Source organism: Nothobranchius furzeri, chromosome 1 (assembly GCF_043380555.1).
Source record: "Nothobranchius furzeri strain GRZ-AD chromosome 1, NfurGRZ-RIMD1, whole genome shotgun sequence".
NCBI lineage: Eukaryota > Metazoa > Chordata > Actinopteri > Cyprinodontiformes > Nothobranchiidae > Nothobranchius > Nothobranchius furzeri.
The window spans coordinates 97132929-97154688 of NC_091741.1; the positions used below are offsets into that span (position 1 = coordinate 97132929).

The 21760-nt window shown below is 43.7% G+C and overlaps 1 protein-coding gene across 5 annotated transcripts in view; it reads right to left on the reverse strand.

The window, feature by feature from the left end:
- Positions 1-21760, reverse strand: part of kdm3b (lysine (K)-specific demethylase 3B) — a 29242-nt gene that overhangs the window by 1554 nt on the left and 5928 nt on the right. Inside the window, exons 2-24 of one of the 5 annotated variants that reach the window (XM_070552241.1) lie at positions 18096-18260; positions 17678-17791; positions 17316-17421; positions 15673-15797; positions 14900-14959; positions 14019-14672; positions 12794-13928; positions 12488-12704; positions 12184-12398; positions 11947-12099; positions 11733-11840; positions 11515-11642; positions 11090-11420; positions 10740-10993; positions 10179-10451; positions 9940-10111; positions 9733-9826; positions 9444-9574; positions 9226-9345; positions 8845-8868; positions 1194-1333; positions 844-1020; positions 596-730 (exon numbers count right to left, since the gene is read on the reverse strand). In XM_070552241.1, coding sequence (XP_070408342.1) covers positions 596-730; positions 844-1020; positions 1194-1333; positions 8845-8868; positions 9226-9345; positions 9444-9574; positions 9733-9826; positions 9940-10111; positions 10179-10451; positions 10740-10993; positions 11090-11420; positions 11515-11642; positions 11733-11840; positions 11947-12099; positions 12184-12398; positions 12488-12704; positions 12794-13928; positions 14019-14672; positions 14900-14959; positions 15673-15797; positions 17316-17421; positions 17678-17791; positions 18096-18260 — 5031 coding nt within the window. Of the gene's footprint in view, positions 1-595; positions 731-843; positions 1021-1193; positions 1334-8844; positions 8869-9225; positions 9346-9443; positions 9575-9732; positions 9827-9939; positions 10112-10178; positions 10452-10739; positions 10994-11089; positions 11424-11514; positions 11643-11732; positions 11841-11946; positions 12100-12183; positions 12399-12487; positions 12705-12793; positions 13929-14018; positions 14673-14899; positions 14960-15672; positions 15798-17315; positions 17422-17677; positions 17792-18095; positions 18261-21760 lie in introns of all 5 variants that reach the window. The other 4 variants (XM_070552239.1, XM_070552238.1, XM_070552248.1 and 1 more) reach the window with 4 other exon arrangements.

The window sequence follows — 21760 nt, forward strand, 5'->3', positions numbered from 1 at the left end:
ACGGTTAAATCTCAACTTTGTGCACTGCTCAGTGTTGGAGTCAGACACCTACATTAAGTTACTTTACAGTATTTATCATGCAGATGTTATTAATGAACGTATAAATACATTAAAATTAATTTCTGCAACAGCACCTGGCTGGCCGAGGATGTGCCTGACTTTACTATAGACAAATATCGGCTGATGCTGATATACCGGTCTACCCCTAACAGAAACCCTGCAACGATTTGTGCCATCAGAAAAACACAAAGGTTTTTGGAAAGAAGATAAGCTGCTTTTCCAAGTCTGCATACTTTTATTAGAATATATTAATGTCTGCTGTTGCAGGAAGCTGACAAATCAGCCTCTTTGCCCCTCCCTCTCACACACATGAACGGTGCAGCATGAGGGATGGAAAATGAGCCACAGAAACAGAAAACAGCTATGAATCATATTGGCCATAGTAGTCAGGAGTGCTGTAAAACCGTGAAATTGCACTTCTAATTGGAAAATAATACGATTATTTAGCCATAACTTTTACTTTAATGTGTTCTGAACAAACTGCAACAGACCACAGCATCTATTCTGACTTTAGAGGCAATTTTGATGATCTGACCTGTAGCTTGTCTTCATGGTTTGTATGAGTTGTTGAAAGGTGTCTGAACTCCTGCGTCAGTCTGAAACAGTGCCTCACATGCTCAGGAGACACGAAGTCCTCTGCCACCTTGATACAGCTATACAAGTTGTGTACCTGGAAGGGAAAAGTCATGGGAAGAACAAACGTGGTAATGACAGCACACATTTCCTTGAATCAATGGGTGTTAATGACTGATGCATTTGTATGAAAACTATCATGTGTCTGACCTGGTGAGGAGCTCCAGCAGGGATAAACACAGCATCTCCTAGGAACTGTACAATGGCCCAGCCCTGGACGCCGTACTCCTCATAGAGTCTGCGTCTGAGCCCCTGGTCAAGGTACCAGCTCTGGTCATGAATAGGGTCATGGTCTGGAGGGTTCTCCTGACCTTGCTCCTCTCCCACCTGATACAAATAACATAAAAGATAAGGCTGAGAAAAGATTTACTGACACTATTGTAAGCTCCTCCCCTTTTCTATTTACTCAATGACAAATAAGTCAGTGACAGTTTGTTAAAAACATCTGCAAACACTGGTGCAGTTTAAAGGGTCTGATCTGAGATCTGTTGGCCACTGACCTTGCGGAGCAGTTCTCTGATCTTCTCAGCATCTTTGGCAGCATAGATGTGCCAGAGAGCTCCAGGCTTCTCCTTCCCTTCATGCACCCTCCTCTTGGTCATTTCATCCACATCGCCCTCCTCTATGGTGGTCATGACCTCTGGAGACCGAAATAAAGATGCAAACAAAACAAACAAAAACAGGCAGGATACCAAACATTTATCAGTTGTGTCTTTAAAACATAATGTCTGAATTTCATTTCCTTTTCTGATTACAGCCGATATTAAAGGGGTCCTAGAACAAATTTTTAATTTTGGAAAATGTTCAACTGCCGTTGATGACTAAAGTCATCATTTTAAATCCAACTGATCGCTGCCGTTGATGACTAAAGTCGTCAATTTCATTTTTTTACGTGGCGGGCGTCAGATCGAGCCCCCGCACTGTGAGAACAAACATCACGGCGCTAAAGCTGATCTTCATCTGCGTATGTCACATGATCAGGAAGCAGGAAATCTATGTACTAGGAGATAGTTTTGGGCCGCTGTTATGAAAAAAGTAAGGAGCGAACCGGATTATGAAAGAATGGATAAACACGCGGACTCTTTCTGATGAAGAAGTGAGTCCGCTCTTTGTTTTGGTAGTTTTGGCATTGACATCACAGAGCAGAAAAAACACTCCGAAACGCTGGCTCCCAGGGGCTTTCTGATCAGAAAAAGGCTGGCAGTGAAGGAGTTATGGGTCATGTCACGTTAAATCCACCTCCTACGTCCTACTGAGTCAGCGGAGGTGAGCGTCGTGCAATGACGTTCCTGAGGAGAGGTGCTGACAGAGAGATTCAGAGATCTGTCTGGATATTCTGTCAAGTTTTGTGATGGGAGCAAAACGTCTCTCCGGTCTCCGTGGGGAGGGGGGTTGTCCCTTCTGTGAAAGAACCTGATAACAGAACATTTTCAGGTAATGCTAATACGGAAAAACGACGAGAATAAGGAGTAAAATAGTTTATAGTTTAGAAAATGGTTTCCGGTCCAAAACAGGAGATTTGACAGGTGTGATCCTGAAATTGTGGATGAACTGTCAGCAAAGGCTTTCACATCACAACTCCACTGAGCGGTCTCAGTGTGACTTCCTGTCTACTTCTGTGTATGCGGGCTGTGAAGCCTCCACACTGCAGAGTGTTTGGTGTTGCATTTCAGTTATGAAATGAACAACCACAAAAAAAAATTATCGGATTTACTCAAAAATCGGAATTGAGCATTAAGACCTGCAGTGTGAAGGTAGCCCATGACGCTGCCTGAAGCTATGTACAGAATCCAGATAAACCAGTAGGCAGCTATGGATAAATGATAAATGATCCGCACTTGTATAGCGCCTCTCAGAGTAAGGACTCCAAAGCGCTTTACACTACAGTGTGTCATTCATCCATTCACACACTCATTCACACACTGATGGTGATGAGCTACGATGTAGCCACAGCTGCCCTGGGGTGCGCTGACAGATGATCAAATAATCTATCTGCCTCCATTCTGTCAGGAATTCTGTCAGTTTGGTTATTCCCAGTACATCATGGAACTGTACATGTGTGCTTTATGGTAAATAGCACCTTTGTAGGGTTCTACAACCCCCCCCCCCCCCCCAAGGCGCTACACGACACAGTCATCCATTCACACACTGGTGATGAGCTACAATGTAGCCACAGCTGCCCTGAGGCACACTGATGGAAGAAAGATTGTGGAACACAGGCGCCCCCAGTTCCTCCGACCACCACCAGTAGGTAAGGTGGGTTAGGTTTCTTGCTCAAGGACACAACAGCAGCATTCTCTGGCGGAAGCCGGGCTAGAACCTAAAACCTTCCGATTACCGGACAACCTGCTCTACCTCCTGAGCTACTTTGACATCTTTGTTGCTCTCTTCTCGTCAGACAAGTACGTTAGCAGTAGCTCAGGCTAGCTTTGTTCTGCAGTTAGCATCAACACCTCACACATTTATATATTGCCAACATTGACGTGGGTTGGGACATGCAGATTTTAGCGTGCCTAAACCGTTTCTCAGTGGCCATTACATTATTACTAATTAACATAAGAAAGCAGGTCAGAGATAACACAAGCTTTTTGGTATGCTACATTAGACACACCAAGCTACCTATATTCAACAAGGTAAATGCGGTTTTAAATTCTAGAACCCCTTTAATCTCTGTTAATTTTCATTGAAAATTCCAGCCTCTGATTTATTTTGATGAACTACAATACACTGCTACACCTGGAGGAGTGGCTGGAACTGCTAAATCTAAAACTCTCTTGTTGAACATCATTATTTAAGAACTGGATCAACATTCATCTTTCACACATTTTTACATAAAACGTTACAGAAACGTGGTTCTCAACTGGCCGTCCATGACCCAGAAATGTTTCTCAAGCAGTCTTGAGTGGATCTGAACTCTGTGTGTTGTTTAACAGTTTTATTTTAGAACACTTTCATTGTTAAAAGCTCTGTTCACACCAACAGATTTTAAAGCTACTGTGGCAAATCTGCAAAACAAGCTAGCTTAAAACATGTTTTCATGCCTGTTAGCAACATTCTAACATAGTATAGTTATAAATACATTGTGGAGATTAGAAAAAACCTAAAAAAAAAAAAACTACGTGGTTCTCTCGCATTTGTCTGAAAACCTTGGCCAATAACACGACTCAGACCAAAACCCACTTTTGAACAATCCAGCTGTTGGTCTCACCAAACCATTGCACTCTCATATTTAGCAACAGAACACCAGTGGTGTAAGAGGTTGTCTGCTCAATAACATAAGAGAAGGAGAAACAGCCGGTGTAGGTAGCTGATCTGCTCGGGCTGCCAGATCAGCTCGAGGTCCTGCGCCTGCTGATGACGTCACACTACAGTAAATCCACTCAGCTTTCACACAAGTTTTGGAAAGAGTTTAGCAGTTTTGTTAATGAATCCTTGTTTCCATCCATCCATATTTGGCCACTTATCCAAGGTCGGGTCACAAGGGCAGTAGCTTAAGCAAGGAGGCCCAGACTTACCTCTCCCAAATTGGGCTCGGCTCTGGGCAGTACATCCCACCCCCTTCCCCCGCGCTGGCTGCTGCCGCTGCCAACACACAGGGGAAACCCCGGATATACAGTATATATGTATAAAAAAAAAAGTTACACAACAGATCCTGAATCAGTCAAAACCGCAAAAAATCCGCAGCTTTGACGGTCACGTAATCGTGTTGTTTGAAATCGCAATTTCGGTCCAATACCGATAGATCGTTCAGCCCTGCCAGACACTGCAGAGAAAACTCATTTCGGCCGCTTGCATCTGCGATCTCGTTCTTTTAGTCACTACCCAAAGCTCGTGGTCATAGGTGAGGGTTGGGAGCCCGAGTCGGAACAAATAAATTATTTATTACCGCCTAAACCTTTTCTTAACTGTAATTTGTTAACAAAACACCATATTGTCTTCTTTTGTAAAGAATGTGAAAGTACATAAAACCAACATCAGGCTGTGCCAAAAAGCACAACAGTTTTTATATGTGAATTTTTTTTTTTGTATTTACAGTTAGCAGCCATTTCCGTTTGTATGAATGTAGAATTCGTCTGTATATTTTGTTGGTTCTTATGTAGATAAATCCATTCATTCAGTCAAAATGTTGCTAACTATTTGTTCAATAAAGTTTGGGGATTTTTTTTGCTCCATTTCATCAAAATCAAGAGCTGCTGAGGGTCTCCATTATTCAGTTGATACTTTTGCTTTTATTTTACGTTTCCTTTGGCAATACAAACATATTTTCCCCTAAGTGTGTTTTGGACTACAGAACTAGAACCGCAAAGACTACATCCGCAAATTTGTTAGGACCAATCAAAATGTTTAGTGTCAACAAACTAATGTAACTTTTATGAACGCGGTATCGTACCTTCCATAAGTCCTACATTCAGCCAATTAACTAGTGTGACGTCATCGGCAGCCACAGGACCCCGACCTGATCTGGCAGCCCGAGCAGATCCGGTACCTACACCTGCTGCTACCACTTAAACTTTAGGATAAAGTACCAGACTCCCAAAAAGAAAAAACCTTTGAAGTCACAGACAACAAAAGATGTTTGGACCTAGAAAACGGCAACTAGTGTTTAGCGCCATCTCGTTTACTGTGGCAATGCGGGTTCCAGTATCAGGCGGATGTGGCCCAGGTACTATACCCGAGGAGAAGGGTGAGAGTTCAGTGACCTTTTTGTGTGTAAAAGCTAGCTTGTTTTGCAGTTTTGCTATTGCAGCTTCAAATAACAATGTATGGATTTTGAATCTACATGAAAACACAATTTGTTGAGAAAAACGGATATTTAAAAACTCGATTCATGTGTACATGACAAACAACAGTAACTTCATCCTGATCATGTGAACAAACTTTGTGTTGAAAGTTGAGAAAATAAACAAACTGACTGATTTTGGATAACCTCTAGTCACTCTATGATTTGCTGTTCACGTCACCTTTGGCTGGAATTTCTTCTTCTAGTTTGGAAGAACTTTTGTTTGTTTTCCAAATAAATGACACAATGTCTGCCTAAAAATACTAAATGTATGACTATAGCAAAGGCTGAATTTGCAGCAACATATTTGTCATCTCTGAAGTAAGAACCCTCAGAATTCAAAAGTTAGCCACAAACACTGATACCTACTAATACGGTTGTAAGAACTACTGCGGCGGCGCAGCATCTCAGCAGACGGTGTGGCTTATACTTGTTATGTCTGATGGTCAATGGAGCCTCAGCAGAGTTTATATCAAACTTAACTAGAAGTGGGGTCAGACACCCCTGGGCAAACATTCCTGATTAGTTAAAGTGTAACCTAACATCACCATTAAGGGGCAAATCTACTAAAACAGAGGGGTGACAGACTCAAATATTCTGGAGCTTTTCTCTACCCATTCTGTTGGAGCCTGTAAGAAAATGGGGACTTGTTTTTTTTACTTCATAAAAACTGACAGCTTTGCATGCTGCTTGATCCAGGAATTTAAAGAAACCTTTTGAAAATCAGGCTAATTGCTTAAAACATCCACACAGGAGTCCATCTCTGCAGATAGTGGACCAAGTGCGTGAATGGCTAGAAATGGTAATTAGGCTGTCGTGTAACTTCTAAGTTAGGAGTTGTCAAAGAGCACAAAAGTATTAGAAAAAGTGAAAAGCTGAACAGGAATCAGCTAAAACAAAAGCAGGGCCAACAGAGCTTTGCTGCTTGACAAAGAGAAAAGCAGGGAAATGAAACAGAAACTATGTATAAATGTCTGAGTCGTAAGCCAGCTGAGAACCACTGAGGCAAAGAAAACGGTTTACAAATTCCACAATCACATTTACTAACACCATGTTCACATTCACAATCTACTGGTGATTTAGAGCGGTTAAAGACCATTAACACATTCAACTACCGACTCATCTGTGTTCAAAAGACAAGTGAAATCAAACAGATTTATTATTCAGTCAATATTTGTCTACCAACAACAAAAAGATAATGCCACAGATTTACCCTTGTGTTAGCATGTAGTTAAGCCATTTAATGACAACTGTATTAATAATGTGAAGTGAACAGATTTATAATGAAGACCATGGTGTGTACTAAGTCTGTGGTTCAAAGAGGCGGAGGAACTAGAGGATGACGACAAAATTAAATTGGTCTGTGCCGGAATGGGAGCCTGAGCCAAACTGGTGGACTAATGTATGCTCAGAACCAGTGTCTCACTGGTTCAGTCTAAATACCAGTTAGTAAATCCACAAAACTTCAGTGAGACATACTTTACTAAGTCAGAGCTCCTGCTAGTGTTTCAACAAGACTAACGCCACAATGAGCTGTAGAAACCCTGTTCCTCTTGACAAAATCCATCAGTCCTGTTAGATTAACAACAGTTCAGTTTTCCTCCACCAACCAGCAGACCAGTCAACAGTCCACCTGTAACAATTCTACCCTTCTATCCATTCTTCCTCCAGTACAACAAAAAAATAATAGGAAGCCATGATGATCAGTTTATGTTATCTGTTTAAACCCTACTGGTGCCATCTTCAGGAGGTTTAAAATTCCTTTTCATTGTTACGCTGATGACACTTAGGTCTACATTCCTGTTAGTAGCTTGGGAATTAGACAGCTTAAAGGCTGTTTATTTGACCTGAGATCCTGGACGGCTGAAAATGTTCTGATCTGAACCAAAGTAAGACAAGAGCTGTTAGTGACTGGTTCTTCAGCTAAAGCGAAGATGAGCTATGAGCTCCTAGGTTGTCTTGCTGATTTAGTAAATCACACGTCCGGAATCTTGAGGTCATTTTTGATAGTGACCTTTCATTTGAGAGACAAATAAGTTATTTGGTTAAAAGCTGTTTTTTCCTACTTCAACTTTTGTCCAACGTCAAACCTTTTTATCGCGGAGGGATCTTGAGATAGCGACTCATGCTTTTATTTTCTCGCATCTTGATTTTTGTAACTCTGTGTTTTGGTATCAACAAATATTTAATACGGAACCGGTGCAAGGAAATATGACCCAGTCTCTGACTTTAGCTTCTTTACACTGACTTTAGAATAGAGTTTAAAATTTTACTGTTGGTTTTTTACATTTTTGGACGGGAAGGCGCCTACCTATTTATCCGACCTGTGTGTTCCCTATTGCCCTTCCAGAGTGCTAAGGTCCTCTGGTCAATCAGCCTTGTTCGTTCCCAGCACTAGATGTAAAACTAGAGGAGACAGGGCTCCTGCTTGCTAAATCAACACAGCCTTCTGCAGTGGCAAGTCCATGAATGCCGATTTTCCCTGTGACGTAAAAGAGACTGCATTATTCTGACCCAACCAACTACTTCCTTGCAGGTGATGGAGGTTCAAGAAAATGTTCATGTTCAGCATGCATATGCAACAGACCGTATTTCAAGAATATGTAGTACACGGTTTCTCCATGAACGAGATATTTAAAAGGTGACAATAAGGACATCTTAGATATCCTAGTAGGTTTGAATGAAGGCAGCTGGACTTCCTGGGTTATCTGACAACGTTTCACTTAAAAAAAGACAAAGAAGTCCAGCTACGTTCATTCAAACCTGGATGACTGAGAACCTACACCAGGGCATTTTAGAACTATTGCTAACAAGGAGCATGGGCCTCACAAACAAACATATTAAAATGCGAGAGTGTGTGTGTGTGTGTGTGTGTGTGTGTGTGTGTGTGTGTGTGTGTGTGTGTTTGGTGAAAACTGAAGGGAAAAAAGGATGTAGCTCTAGATGCCCTTCATTCACACTACTCTCCCACAGTCTACGGACCAGAGCACTGCACACCCAAAGCTAACGGGGAGTGAAGAGAGTCCAAGTCGACATAGACTTTCCAACTGAACCCAGATCAGTTCATTAAAGTTTTATTACCGCAAAAAATGTCCGTTTGAACCCAACCCCAAAAGCCAACATGAAGACACAAAAGCATGGAGCTCTAAAAGGTAAACAGGAGGTCACGTTTTCTTGTATTCAGGTCATAAAAGTTGCATCACAGAAGACTACAACATCGCACGGGACATGCAACAATCAGACTGAGAAATGGGTCCCTGTGCTCTGGCCCTGAATGCAAAAACAGAAGAATGGTACGCAGGAGTGAAGAAGGGGAGTTAGTTGAGAAGAAGGGCATGCTACTCAAGTGATACAACTGAAAGACCACAAACCTTTGTATCCAGAGATTTCTGCCTCTGTGAAGGAGAAATTTGGCCACATTGTAAATAAGTGAGACCCACTGGAGGGTCTCTCCAGTGTCCTTTCCAAGCACATTAAGCCTGGCACAACTAAAACCTCTAGCTCTAATCGCCATAGCTCCTAGGAAAGTTGTGATAATAGCTGTATGACTATTCAGGTTGTGTTAGCTGATATTTTATAATTCACATAATAAAAACAACTTTTAATTAGTATAAAACATTTTGCATATTTTTACTTTGTGAAGTCATTTTGTTATCAGATAGCAGCTTAAATGATGTGAAGGCATCATGTGTTTATGCAGATTAAATGTCTGCGTATGTATGGGACGGTAAAGAGAGTTTCCATGTACTGACCTTCCTCTTGGTTGTCTTCTCTTTTAGGGATGCCAACAAAAACCATGACGTTGACGGCGTCAGACACATCCAAATGAAGGTTGGTGGTTCCGACCTTTCTGTCGTCTGCTGACGTCAAGCCTAAAGAGTAAAAGATTCAGACAGAGAGGGAAAGTGAAGAGAAATGTTTAGGTGTGCAGAAGGAGAGAAGCAGGACTCCAGCAGACTATCTCGTTTACCATAGGCGTTGTACATCTTTGGTCCAAGGTCAGGACGCACAAAGAAGTTGGGCAAGCGTGCAGCAAGGTTTAGACGGCCGTCTCTCTTTGTGTACTCTGGCAGCGGGAGGTTTTCCATCAAATCATCAAACCTAGAAAGCAGCAACAGTTAAAGAACTACACACAGTGAAGAGGGAAAGCTTCCTTCTTAACATGAGCACACGTGTGTTTTAAGAGGATGTGGCATTGAGCACAAACCAATAAAACTAATTATGTTAGTCCGATTCTTAAACGCACAAACAGTGTTTACCTAGTGGGCATCATGTCCCTGAAGTCTTCGCCCGGAGGCCAGTCCTTTAACTTTAACACCATGGGCCTGCCATCGCTGTCCTGCAGTCGCTCTGCTTTCACAGAAACACATCAAACTACATCAGAGAACCACCGGTCTAGAACCTGTTTAAATGTAATTCAACCCAAAAAAACTTTGGTCAGAAGGGTAAATACTTTGTGTACTCACTAGAGATCATCTGAAAACCGTCCCAGAAGTCTCGCACCTTTACATCTGAAATAATAGCACAGTTTCTACAGTTGACCAGGTCCACATCCTGGTTACCAAACTCCTCACTGAAGGCCTCAGGCAGCCACAGCTCAGATTTCAGGCGTTTATGGATTCCTGACACCAACACAGGCTGGAAACGAGGAGACACGAGTGACAATCTGAGTATAAATAATGAGCAACAACCCTTTTATTCTTACTTGGCCTTGCTTCCAGCACTCTCTGAAGATCTTCCAGTTGTTGCCGTTGCTGGGATCCTGCAGGCAAAGGAGTCGCCCATCACAGAGCCAAGTGTGTGAGGTATGTGGTTCCAAAACACTGAGACCCATTACTCCTTCTTTACGGGCCCCCAACACGCCAAGTTCGCTGCCCTCAGAGGTCCCAGAGCGACGGCCCTCTGCTTTCTTGGTCTCCACGACTGAGGCAATGATGTGATCCAGGAAGTTTGGTAAGCTGCTCTTCAGCTTGTCACTCTACAGGACCGAAAACAGAGCTGAAGGTCTCGCCAGTAGATGGCAGTAAAACATTTTAGATCCGGTTAGTGTTCTTACAGTAAACTATCATTTTAGATTCACGAGGACATCTGTTCAACACATGATCAAAGCTCACAGTTTAGATTCTAAATGGAGAAAATTAGCATTTATATTTATATTTTGGGTCTTTTCAAACAATAACTGTTTTTTCCTGCAAAGTGGGTTTGCTTACAGGTTATTTAATTACTCTGGAGCTTTGAGAAAACAGACAGACTGACAGAAACGTACGCTTGCCGAGGTAAAAACGGAGGGGAACGGTACACCACTCTCTCCAGGGCCTTGAGGCAGCTTGCCCGGTCCAGAGTTGAGCAGGTCCCGGAGGCTTGACCCCTCAGGTTTGGACTGGATCATGCTGGAGCCGAGTAACAAGCTGTTAAATAACTTTGGGCTGGAAGCAGACGGCTTTGAAAGGGCACTGAGTGAGTCCAGGCCGAAGGGAGGCCGGCTTTCTCGGCTTATTATGGAGCGAAGAGAACCAGATTCTGGAACAAAGATCATGGGTTGACTACATATCTGAAACTGAACTTTATTTGTACTCAGTGATGATACCAACTCAATTTTAAAAACTTTCCACTTACCCTTGGTGTCATCCTTCGCTTTCTGGGTGGCCAAATCTGCCAGCCAGTGCAGCGCAGAACTGTTGCCTTCTCCTGAAGAGCGTGAGTCCTTGGCAGAAGACTGAGAGACGTGACAGGAGGAGGAGGAGGAGGAGGAGGGGAGGGAGGGGGTACTGGAGGTGCTACTAACAGAGCTACTGGTGGTGCCCACAGTTTCACCACCCCCACTATCTGAGGGCACGGCTGCTTGTGAAGGCTCTGTTTTGATCACCGACGTTTCTCCCTCTGGTTTTGGAGTCGTGCTAGAGGCAGGTCCTGCAGCTGCAAGGCCACCTCCACTGCTAGACGTAGGCTGCTGACACACACACACACACACACAAAAGGCAAAACACTCAAGTAAAGATGTAAACATGCAGCACAGAAAAAACGGTGTGGCAGAGTAATACCTGTGAAAGGCCATTGGGGGCGGAAGGGCGCACCAGAGACTTGGAGTGTCGACTGGCACAGGGACAGTTGGCTTTTATACCCCACTTGCCTCTTGCGGCGTGCACCATGTCACCTATATTGTAAAGAGCTGGGGAAGAAAATGAACATTAAAAAACTATCATGGCGCCCGTATGACATCATACCCATGTCCCACAGCTTCCCTCATGTGGTGCGTTACCTGTTCCAGGTATAATTTGCGTTGGCATGAGGTTTTGTGGCTCGTGAGGCTGGCCTTTGGCACACTTTAACCAAGAGAAAACATCATCTTCTGGCGTGTCATCCAAATCTGAACCGAAACATCCACACAGTTACACGTTTGCACTTATCCGAGCTGAAGCCAACCCCAAAAGAGTCGACACAAAACCATCACTGTGATAAAAGCCTTGAGGTACCTTCTCTTGGCCTGTTCCTGCGGAGCCGATAGCAGTCCAGACACACCCCAAAGCCACACTTGCGACAGACCCAGTGGATGTTGAACAAGGTCGTCTCACACACGTCACACATTTCTCGGACACCACGCACGGCACGTTTCCAGGCCACTTTTTCTGGAACCCATTTAGAAAATGAAGTCATCGATCACCGACGTGAATGCAGATAGATCTGAACACACGTGATGCTGTTATACTCACGGTGAGGCTCCACCATCATCATGGCCTCCTTCTCAGACATGACCAACTGACAGAACTGGTCTCCCACGTTGGCCAGAATGTACTTGGATGTATCGAGGTCCAGGCCTTCTTGAACCGCTGGTGCAGGCAACCAAAGACCCATAGCCATGGCGTCGCTCTGCTGAGGACTCAAGAAGCCCTCCACGCGGAGTATTCCTTTACGTGTGAAAGCCAACCTGGTCACGTAAAACATCGATGAATAAAGAGTGATTAAACAGTTACTTTCAAGAGGCTGACGCACAAAGAGCAGAAACGTGATTAGTACCTTCTGAAGTGGAAGAAACGACAGGCCACATTTGGGTCATCGTCATCCTCACTGTCTTCATCAGTGGTTCGATATTTACGGTAACGCTCCAGTCGGCACTCGCGGCACTTGTGCAGGTGAGGAGCCACACTGATGCAGGAGCCGTCCTGAAGGAAGGACTCACCGGACTGCTTCAGACGGCGCACTTTGCTCTGATCTTTGAGTACAGACTGGCCCACTGAGAGAGAACGCCGAGTGTTACTTATCCTAATCCTGTTTGTCACCAGATTTTCCTTTGTGAGCTTTGTAAAAAGGACCTGGACTTACCTTTGAAAGGCTTGTTCCGTGGGCGGCTCTTGGCGGCCCCTTGGACTTTAGTTTTCTGTGAAATGGTTCCACCCAGGCCGGGGCGTTCTCCTGGGATCTGGCCTTTCTCGGGGCCCTCCTCGTTGTCGCTCAGGTCCGACAGGTCGCTGTTGCTGCTGGAGTCAGAGTCGTGTTTAGAAGACGGGCCTCTTTCCTCCAGGCTAAACTTCTGACCCTGGTCAAAGACCTCCTTCATTTCACCAGGAAAGTTACTGCCAAGCACAAGGCAGCCTGAGGCAGAGGTGGGCATCTCATCCACTTCTTGCTCCTTCTTCATCATAGCTGTCTCACTTTGTATCGTCTGAGGTGGCGTAGGAGTGGAAGAACTGACAGAACCAGCTGCTGAGAGTGCTGGGAAAGTAGAGGACAGCATACCTTTAGGCAGCTCCACCATGCTGAACAGGTTCGGTTTGCTGTCCAAGGCAGCACCCAGAGTTTGTGGCTCAGTCCCAGTGAGGCCAGTAAAAGAAGCTTGAGGGGTTTTATCCCCATATGCCAGAAACGGATTTGCAGATGCTTTGGAGGACTGCAGAAAAATGTTCTGGTGGTTGTCTGAAGACTTTGACTGCAGCCCTATCACACCTACAGAACTGTCATAATTAGTGTTCTTCTTAATGGCACTTTGGGCTCCGGAGACCACGCCGAGACAGTGTCCTCCTGCAGCGCCACCCTGGAAGGCAGATGATTTGTTGAACACACCGTTTCCTTCTGAAAGGGCCTCAGGCACTTTGGGCTGCTCAGGCTTTTTTAGCCCTTCAGTGGAGGCTGCAGGCATGAAAAGGCCCAGAGGCTCTTTTCCCAGACTCCCAGACACTCCAGTGAAGAAATTTGGGTTCTTGGAGGAGGGCTGACCCGGTGGAAGGGCTGGGCTGGTGCCAGAATTCTGATTCATGCACTGAAAAAACAGGTTTTGGTCTTGCTGAGGCTGAGTCTCACGCTTGGCTCCACTAAAGCCAAAGCCAAAAGGCCTTGGAGCACTCAGGGAAGCTGCTGCAGTAGTGGCGGGGTCCCCGTTGGTCTGAGTGGTAACGTCTCCAAATACAGGAGCAGCGGGCACCGATTGGGCCAGGGGAAAACCCGGTACTGTTTTTGAGCCCTGAAAAAGAAAACAAAGGAAGAAAGTTTAATGATATTGTAACTAATTTGAACAATATCCATCACCACGGCAACAACCAGATCACCTCACCTCAGTCTGGCTTCCCCAGGAAGGAGCTTTAGGACCGAAACCCACAGACGCAGACAGAGCCACGCTGGGGCTGCTGTCCTGGGACCAGGAAATAGTGACTGGCCCCGGGGACACGAGAGCAGCGGTTTTAGAGAACGTTGACTGGCAGGGCTCCTCTCGGTCAGGCTGAGGAGATGGGGCGGGCTTCGGGGCTGGAGCTCCGGGGACCAGATTCGGCATATGCCCTAGAGAGGGAAAAGAGGCCGTGGAGAAGGGGGAGGGCGCCGGTTTGAGGGGGGGAGGATTGGGGGTGAGAGTGCTGGTGGAGTCTGCTGCTCCCTGTGTAGTGAGGAGGCGACCGTTCTCCTTGATGCGAGTGGGATAACGAGGAGACGAGGCACTCGACGTGTCCATCTGGGACGTGGGACTGGCGTTCACCTGGGGGGGGATTCCCTCTGTGGAGCTTCCGTTTCTGGTTGTGCTGCTGACTCGTTCTCCAGAGTCTCCAGCTTTACAGGAGTCCCCAGATATTTGTGCACTTGTGTCACAATCTGTAGCTCCTTTAAACCGTTTCAAGTTCAAGTCCTCCTCATCCTCAGAGGGAGTCCTACGTCTGCGTCCACCATCCCCCTTCACCAAGTCACTGTCCTTACCTCGTCGTCCGTTCTTACCAACCTTACAGGCAAAAACAGCATTCAAGTATTAGATTACACTTTTTACACCCCCAACTACCACGTAAGTTCCTTTAAACATTTTTACAATCCTGGAACAGTTTACAGGATTTTATTACATAGAATAATGTTCTAGAGAGTAAAAAGCAGAGGAAGTACGTTGTTCTGGAGTCTGGCAGCACAGAGGAAAAGCTTGTTAACATTAGAAAGCATTAATCGGCTGTGTGTTACCTCTTCGTCTGTTAGCATGACGTGTATGACACGAGGGTCTACCCTCTGATTCTCTTGTCCCTGCAGAAAATTCAAATACAGTTTAATAAAATAAAACTTAATTCACTTAGACATTAACCAGAGAAAAGTTTCCTTTGTTCGGTTAAAGTAAAAGCCCTTTCTACTCTTTTATGTTTTCGTACAAATATTCAACGCGTGTAGAGTAGAGGGGGAGAGCATTTCTGTCCACACGTTTTATAATTCAGGCTATAAATAATCTTTCAGGAACATAAACCGCCGATTGTAAATCTGAGAAGGATCAATAAAGTTATAATGAAACAAATCAAAGTGCTGAAACGACGCAAATCTATCATGAAGAAAACAGTTATCAGTTATTTTGTTTGAAGACATTTTAGCTGTTTTTTTTCTTCATCTTTTATGTCTGTAAATGTATTTTTTTTTCCAGGGTAAAAAAATAAGTTACCAGATGAACCATCTGGCCTCAAATCAGCATCACGATAAAGCAGAGATGGGGAATTCTGGCATCAACAAGTCATCATCACGCCGTGTTTTTCTTCAGTTCATCAACTAAACCAGGGGATTTCAATCAGCACACTGAATGAACCTGACTGTTGCTGAGCAGAACAAAAGCACGGCAAGGAGATGACTTGTTGATGCCAGAATTCCCATCTCTGCGATATGGTACGCAGTTCACCTCGATAACGACAACGGATAACAACCTGCACAGTGACTAGTCCTGATCGATCACATTTATAGAAAACCATAAATGTTACCTTGTCCAAAGTAATGTCCATGATGTGAGAGATTGGATCGTGATGCGAGACCAGTCCAGAGGCCCAGCACTCCTCAAACTCTGGCTGGTACACACGAACCAGACGTCCTTGAAGGGTGTAGGAACCTGGTGACATAAACAAGAGGAGATCATTCAAATCCAGTCCACCGGTTTGAAGTTCACTGCTTCAAGAAGCTACAGGGACTGAAATGTGCTCCACCAAATAGGGTTACGGGTTAATATAAGTAAAAGCCCTCCTCAGCCCCGATCACAAAATACACCTAAAGAATAACAGCTTTAGATGAGATCATAGTCGTCCTTTTATTTAGTAGTTCTAATAAATTCTACATTTTAAAGGGAGACCTGGCAGTTTTGGCTTGCTTTTAGCACCCAACGCAATTGACGATTAAAGTCATCAATTGCGTTTTTTAATGGGTCGAGCTTGGGAACGAGCTCGTGTACCTCGAGAGTAAACATCACTCTTCTAAAGTGGATTTTCACCCGTGTGTGTCACACGTCACGTGATCATGTAGGGCTGAATGATTAATTGCATATGCAATTAAATTGTAATGTGACAAAAGGACATTTTCTAATCGCAAAGGCTGCGATTTGACTGGCAGTGAGTGGTTAGCACAATGCTAAAATACACTGAAAAACCCATAGGGATGCTAATGCTAATATCGCCGATTACATTCTTACAAATTACGAATTAGGAACGTGCCAAATTATTACATTTGGAGTCTAATAAAAGTAAAGACTGCCATCAATCAAATGAGCACAGACAGGTATTTTAGTAAAGCTAGAAAACTGTAAGATACTTTAACTCCACTGAGTTTTGGCTAGCAGCTATGAACGTAACTGAACTACGGAAGCTGTGCATGGACAAGACGCCAAAACTCTAAACACAAAAGACTTCAATAAACGGGACACACTTCTTTCCTGCTGAGACATTTTCACAGTTGATGCTAATACCTATGCTCCTTCAAGGGATGTGCTCCTGGCTGCAAAGCATTGCACCTTCAAATACAAATTTTTTTATTTACTTGTGAGTGTTTGTTTATGTAGACAAATAAACTTGATATATGTAGATACATAAACTTGTTGATATTCAGTACAAGTTAGATGGATTTGTTTTGCTTCCGTTAGTTGAAAAATATGAGAAAAGCCCCTTGAGAAAATAATTGTGAATTAAATCGCAATTGTAATATTGAAGAAAAAAAATTGCAATTAGATTACTTTCCAGAATCATTCAGCCCTAAAGCAGACAATCCATGAATTAGGAGATCGGTTTGGGGCGCCGCTATGCCTAAAGCGAGGAGCAAACCGGGAAAGCTTCTGCAGCTCACACTTCGACAACGGATTGTGAAAGAAGTACAGAAAAAGCTAGAAACACGCCGATTCTTCCTGATGCTAGAAGTGAGTCTACTCTTTTTTGGTAGTTTTGGTGTTTAAATGGTCATAGAGCACAATGTTCTGTGACTCTCCAAAACCACTGGCAGCGAATGAGTTAAAGCCTGACTTCAGCAGGTCTGACAGCTTGTGTTCCCATACCAAAAATAAAAACACATTTCAAGTTTAATTATGTGGAAAGCTTCATTCAAACCGAACACTCGTGAGACTACAGGAGGAGGGCCGGAGTCTTACCCTTCCTGAAAATCTCCTGCAGCTCAAAGTCAGCGCGCCAGCTGGAGATGGCAGCCTGCAGCGAGGGCTGCTCCAGCAACAAGGGGTGTCTCATGTCTTTATCAACCTGCAAAAAGACAAAACACAGTCCTGAAACACTGATGGACAGTAGTAGGGGGACGGGGACATCAGGGGCGTGAAGCAAACAAATACTGCTGGCTTCAGTAACAATCACGCAATTGAGATATAAACCCTATAGGCGTTAAAAATGATGAACAGGACATCAAAATAACATTTCTTCTGAAAAAACTTATGTTTTTTACTATTTATACAACCATCAATTTCTTCTACTTTAAATAGTAAAACACAAGAGCGCGTCGTACCTCAAATCTCTGGATGTTTTTATTATCAGGCAAAAAATCTAAATTCTTGTTTCCAAAGTACTCCACGGGCACCAGCGCTCCTAACCCCACTCTGTCCACCAGCGAGCGGAAAATCTGCAGGGAAACAGAACAGCAAGTTATTATTTAAAAACTGCATCCAAGTAAACGACAAAGGAGCTACAAAATAAATAAAAAAAATGCTGCTCACTGAACCTTAGCACCCTGGTTGTTCACTAAAACTTGTACAAGAACTCAGAGAAGCTAAATAAGGAGAGCTTGGTCCAAGTAGAGAGCTAAATTTATGAATGACTGTTTTTCTATTTATATGAAATGATCTGTGTAGAAAAACTACAAAAGTCAGTAAATAATGACTGTTTCCAAACCCGTTTTGTTTCTATCATGAGCCAGTGACACATACCAGAGCAGGCCAGGCTGATGCTGACATCGGCGCTCCGGGTGTCCTGGTACCGTCGCTGCGGGTCACCCAAACGATGGAGTCTTCAAACATCACGGCCTTCACGCCCCCATCATACACCTGCACCCATGAACATCTCTGCGATGCGTTTTCAAACTCCACAAACACCTACGGGTGAGCAGAAATAAACAAAAGAAGAATAAAAACACTTCTCAGAAAGTCTGGACTGAATATAGCCGAGTGGATTATTTATTCAGTGTAGCACCGTCTGATTATGTTTCTAGAATTTGTTTCTTCTCTTGGTAGCTGCTCTTAAACATGTATAATGTAAAACACACCCTTCTGCATTCATGATAATGGGAGTAATGACCAGCTGCATAAATTAGCTTCTTCCTCTAAGGAGCTAACGGGCCAAACCAACACCAACTAAAGCACAGGTTACCTCTAAGGCTGAATAAACAACACAAACCGCACCAACGCGGTTCAGTCACCTACTTGTGAAAATGTAAACTAACCTGCTTAAATCCTATTTAAAGAAAGCTAAAAACCAAGATGGTTTTGAACAAAAGTCAATAGTTGAAAACCACGGTGTAACATGATCCAACCAGTCTCACTAGAGCAGAACTCTGATTCAGTCTGGCGACGGTGGCCCACTCCATAACCGAAGGGTTGCATCTCACCAAGTCAGTTGTAGTTGCTATGCCCATGGGCAAGACACTTCTTCTGGTGGTGACTGTGTAGAGCAGCCTCGCCTCTCTCAGTGTGCCCTAGAGTAGCTGTAGCTGCAGTTTAGCTCAGCACCACCAGGGTGTGGATGTGTGCATGCATGGGTGAATGACTGGTGTGTTGTAAATAGGCCTGGGCGATATGACGATTTTAGACCGTTTTACGATCCACACATCTGACGGTCTGTCATTTTTGAGAGACCGTTTTATCACCATTCACAGCTCTGCTGTTGAATTTCTGCCTCAGAATGAAAATGGAACTTACCTCAGGCGAATGACACGCCTTTGTTTGACCCTTAACCAATCAGAGTGAGTCATAGTAATAAAATGTGGTTTATTTTATTTGACCACAACATCATCATGTTCTGATGAACCACTGATGTCATTAACTGATGCCGTCCTTCACCAAAAACAACTAAACACGTCCTCATCGCGTCTGGATTCTCCTACTGGAGCTAAACTCCATCAGAAAGTTGGACCATGTAACGTTTGCATTTCACATCCAAGAAAACAAAAGTCTGAACCCGGCATTAAGCTAAAGACATTGACACGGTCAGTTATTTGGTCCTTTGATTAGCTTTGCAAACAGAAACGCTACACATCTGCTGCAAAGGCTAAAATTAGGGATGGACAATATTAGAGGTGTGAATCTTCACTTGTCTCCCGATTCGATTACGATTATTGGGTCAACGATTCAATTTGATTCGATATCCCGATGCATCACGATTATTTCATATTGATTTGTTTTCATCGATAAATAGAAGATGTCAAATAATTGCTTTTTTTTTTATCTAAAATGTAATTGACACAACCTGCCATCCCTCAAAAGCTCTCCATTCACATCAGGTTAGGACAAAACATTTTAAACATTTAAGAAGATTTAACAAAGTAAAACATCTGTTTCCTCGTTCAACACCACGCCTCAGGCTGAGAAAAACGCGCTTTGCAAAAACTCACAAAATCTAAAAAAGTACTGAAAACCTACAGGACACATAATGTAATAATAAAATACATAATGGGTTCATATACGAGTGTTTAATGTCTCTGAGAAGCTTTAGAGTCCAATATTTATGTCACAGTTGAAGGGTGTCAGAAATAACACCAAATGAAATGTTTGACTTTGTTATTTTATGTGAACCCAGTGGTTCGTTTCTGAAATGTTGGAGAATGAATCAAGTTCTGTTTGATGCAGAAAATAAAACAAAACAAATTCTACACTTCCAATAATATTTAAGATGTGTGTTTTATTCTTCCTGATAATAACACCAGCAGAAGGCTGTGGGCTGGATTAGGATTAAATTACCCAGCTGATGGATCTCTTTCACTAACCAGCTAACTACAAACCTTTCCACTAACCTGTCCTGTGGGACCCTCACCATGTAACCCTCGTGTCCATGCTGTCTCTGGAGGAGCAGATAGGAAACAAGATCTCCTGTAACTTAAAATGGACCAAAGCTTCCTCCCAGTTTCTCTTTAAACTGAATTTAACATCAGTTTATCAAAGTAATTTATTGTCATTTCTACCACATGTGCAAGACATACAGAGAAACGAAACAAAAGAATAAGTGGAACAAGAACTTCTATTTCTCTCTCCTTTTAACTTCTCTGTGTCCCTAAATAAAAGAGACAGACGATCACGCTGCAGCCGCCGTTATTGACCCCGCCCCCTCCCCACGACCGGATCTCCCTACATTACAACAAGCAGTCTGACTGAGCGCTTCCAGGAGAAATAATAATTAAATTATGAAAATAATAACGCGTGTTTGGATCATCGGTTTGGAGGAGCGTCCTCCGATCGTCTCTCTTGTGTGAGCAGACAGTCTCTCTCTCTTTCTCTCTCGGTCGCTGAACGAGCGAGCGGAGCGCGCCGCACGACAACCAGCTCAATTAACATAATTCACGGCCCAAATCCAACAGAACCGGTCGGGCTGATTCGGTTCCGGTCTGGTCTCGGGTGACAACTCTAGCGCTCAGCCCTGCAGTACCACATTAAGGCGGAGGTAAATGTGGAGGACGCTCACTCTGACAGATTTGGATGCTGCGCTGGTGCCGCCGTTAAAAAAACAAAACTACATTCCACTATAATCGATTATGGCGTACTCTTCTACGATGCAGAATCGTTTATGTCCGCATCCCGATGCATCGATCATTTGATTATTTTCCTCAGCTCTAGACAATATATCAGCATCAATATAGGTATCGATCGATGTTAGTAATTTTTTAACATAATGGTATTGGGTCGATAAATAAAACTGGGCCAATATTAACAACCGACATTTTTTCCATCTCGTCTCCATTTGTTTGCCTGTTTCAGAGAGTGAGGGGGTGATGTGTAATTGTTTAGTCATGTGAACAGTGAATGAAATCATCTCATAACCGCGAATGTGTGTGTTGTGTGTACATAACGACGTAAACTCAAGGGTTTCCCTTACATAGGCGCAGCCGTGGCGAAATCCCACCGCCACGCCTACAAGACAGCAACGCTTCAAATCTCATGACACATCTGCGTGACCATCACCCACAACTTGAGTCAACGCAAGGCAAGCTAACGTTAGCGTTTTAGCTAAAATGTGTGATCCGAGGATTTGGGTTGAGGGAGAATGGAACGAGTCGCTACATAAAGCAGCTGCAGCGCCGCTACCTGCATATAAACCGTGTCGCGGACACCGCCATGTTGAAATGATGCTATGCATTACGGGGCTCCCAGGGGCAGATTAGAGTTGGTCTCTCTCCGAGAATAATTATGAATTTAACAATGATTACTGCCTGATGACATTTTCCCACATCTGCAAAGCTCACTGGAAGAACACAAACAGAGGACAATATTTTCCTGATATAGGGTTTATTACTCAAGTAAGGGTAAAAAAGTATCTGATTAGAAGGCTACTTGAGTACTGAGTATCATCTGATCTAATATTTTTAAAATGATGACATCAAACAGAC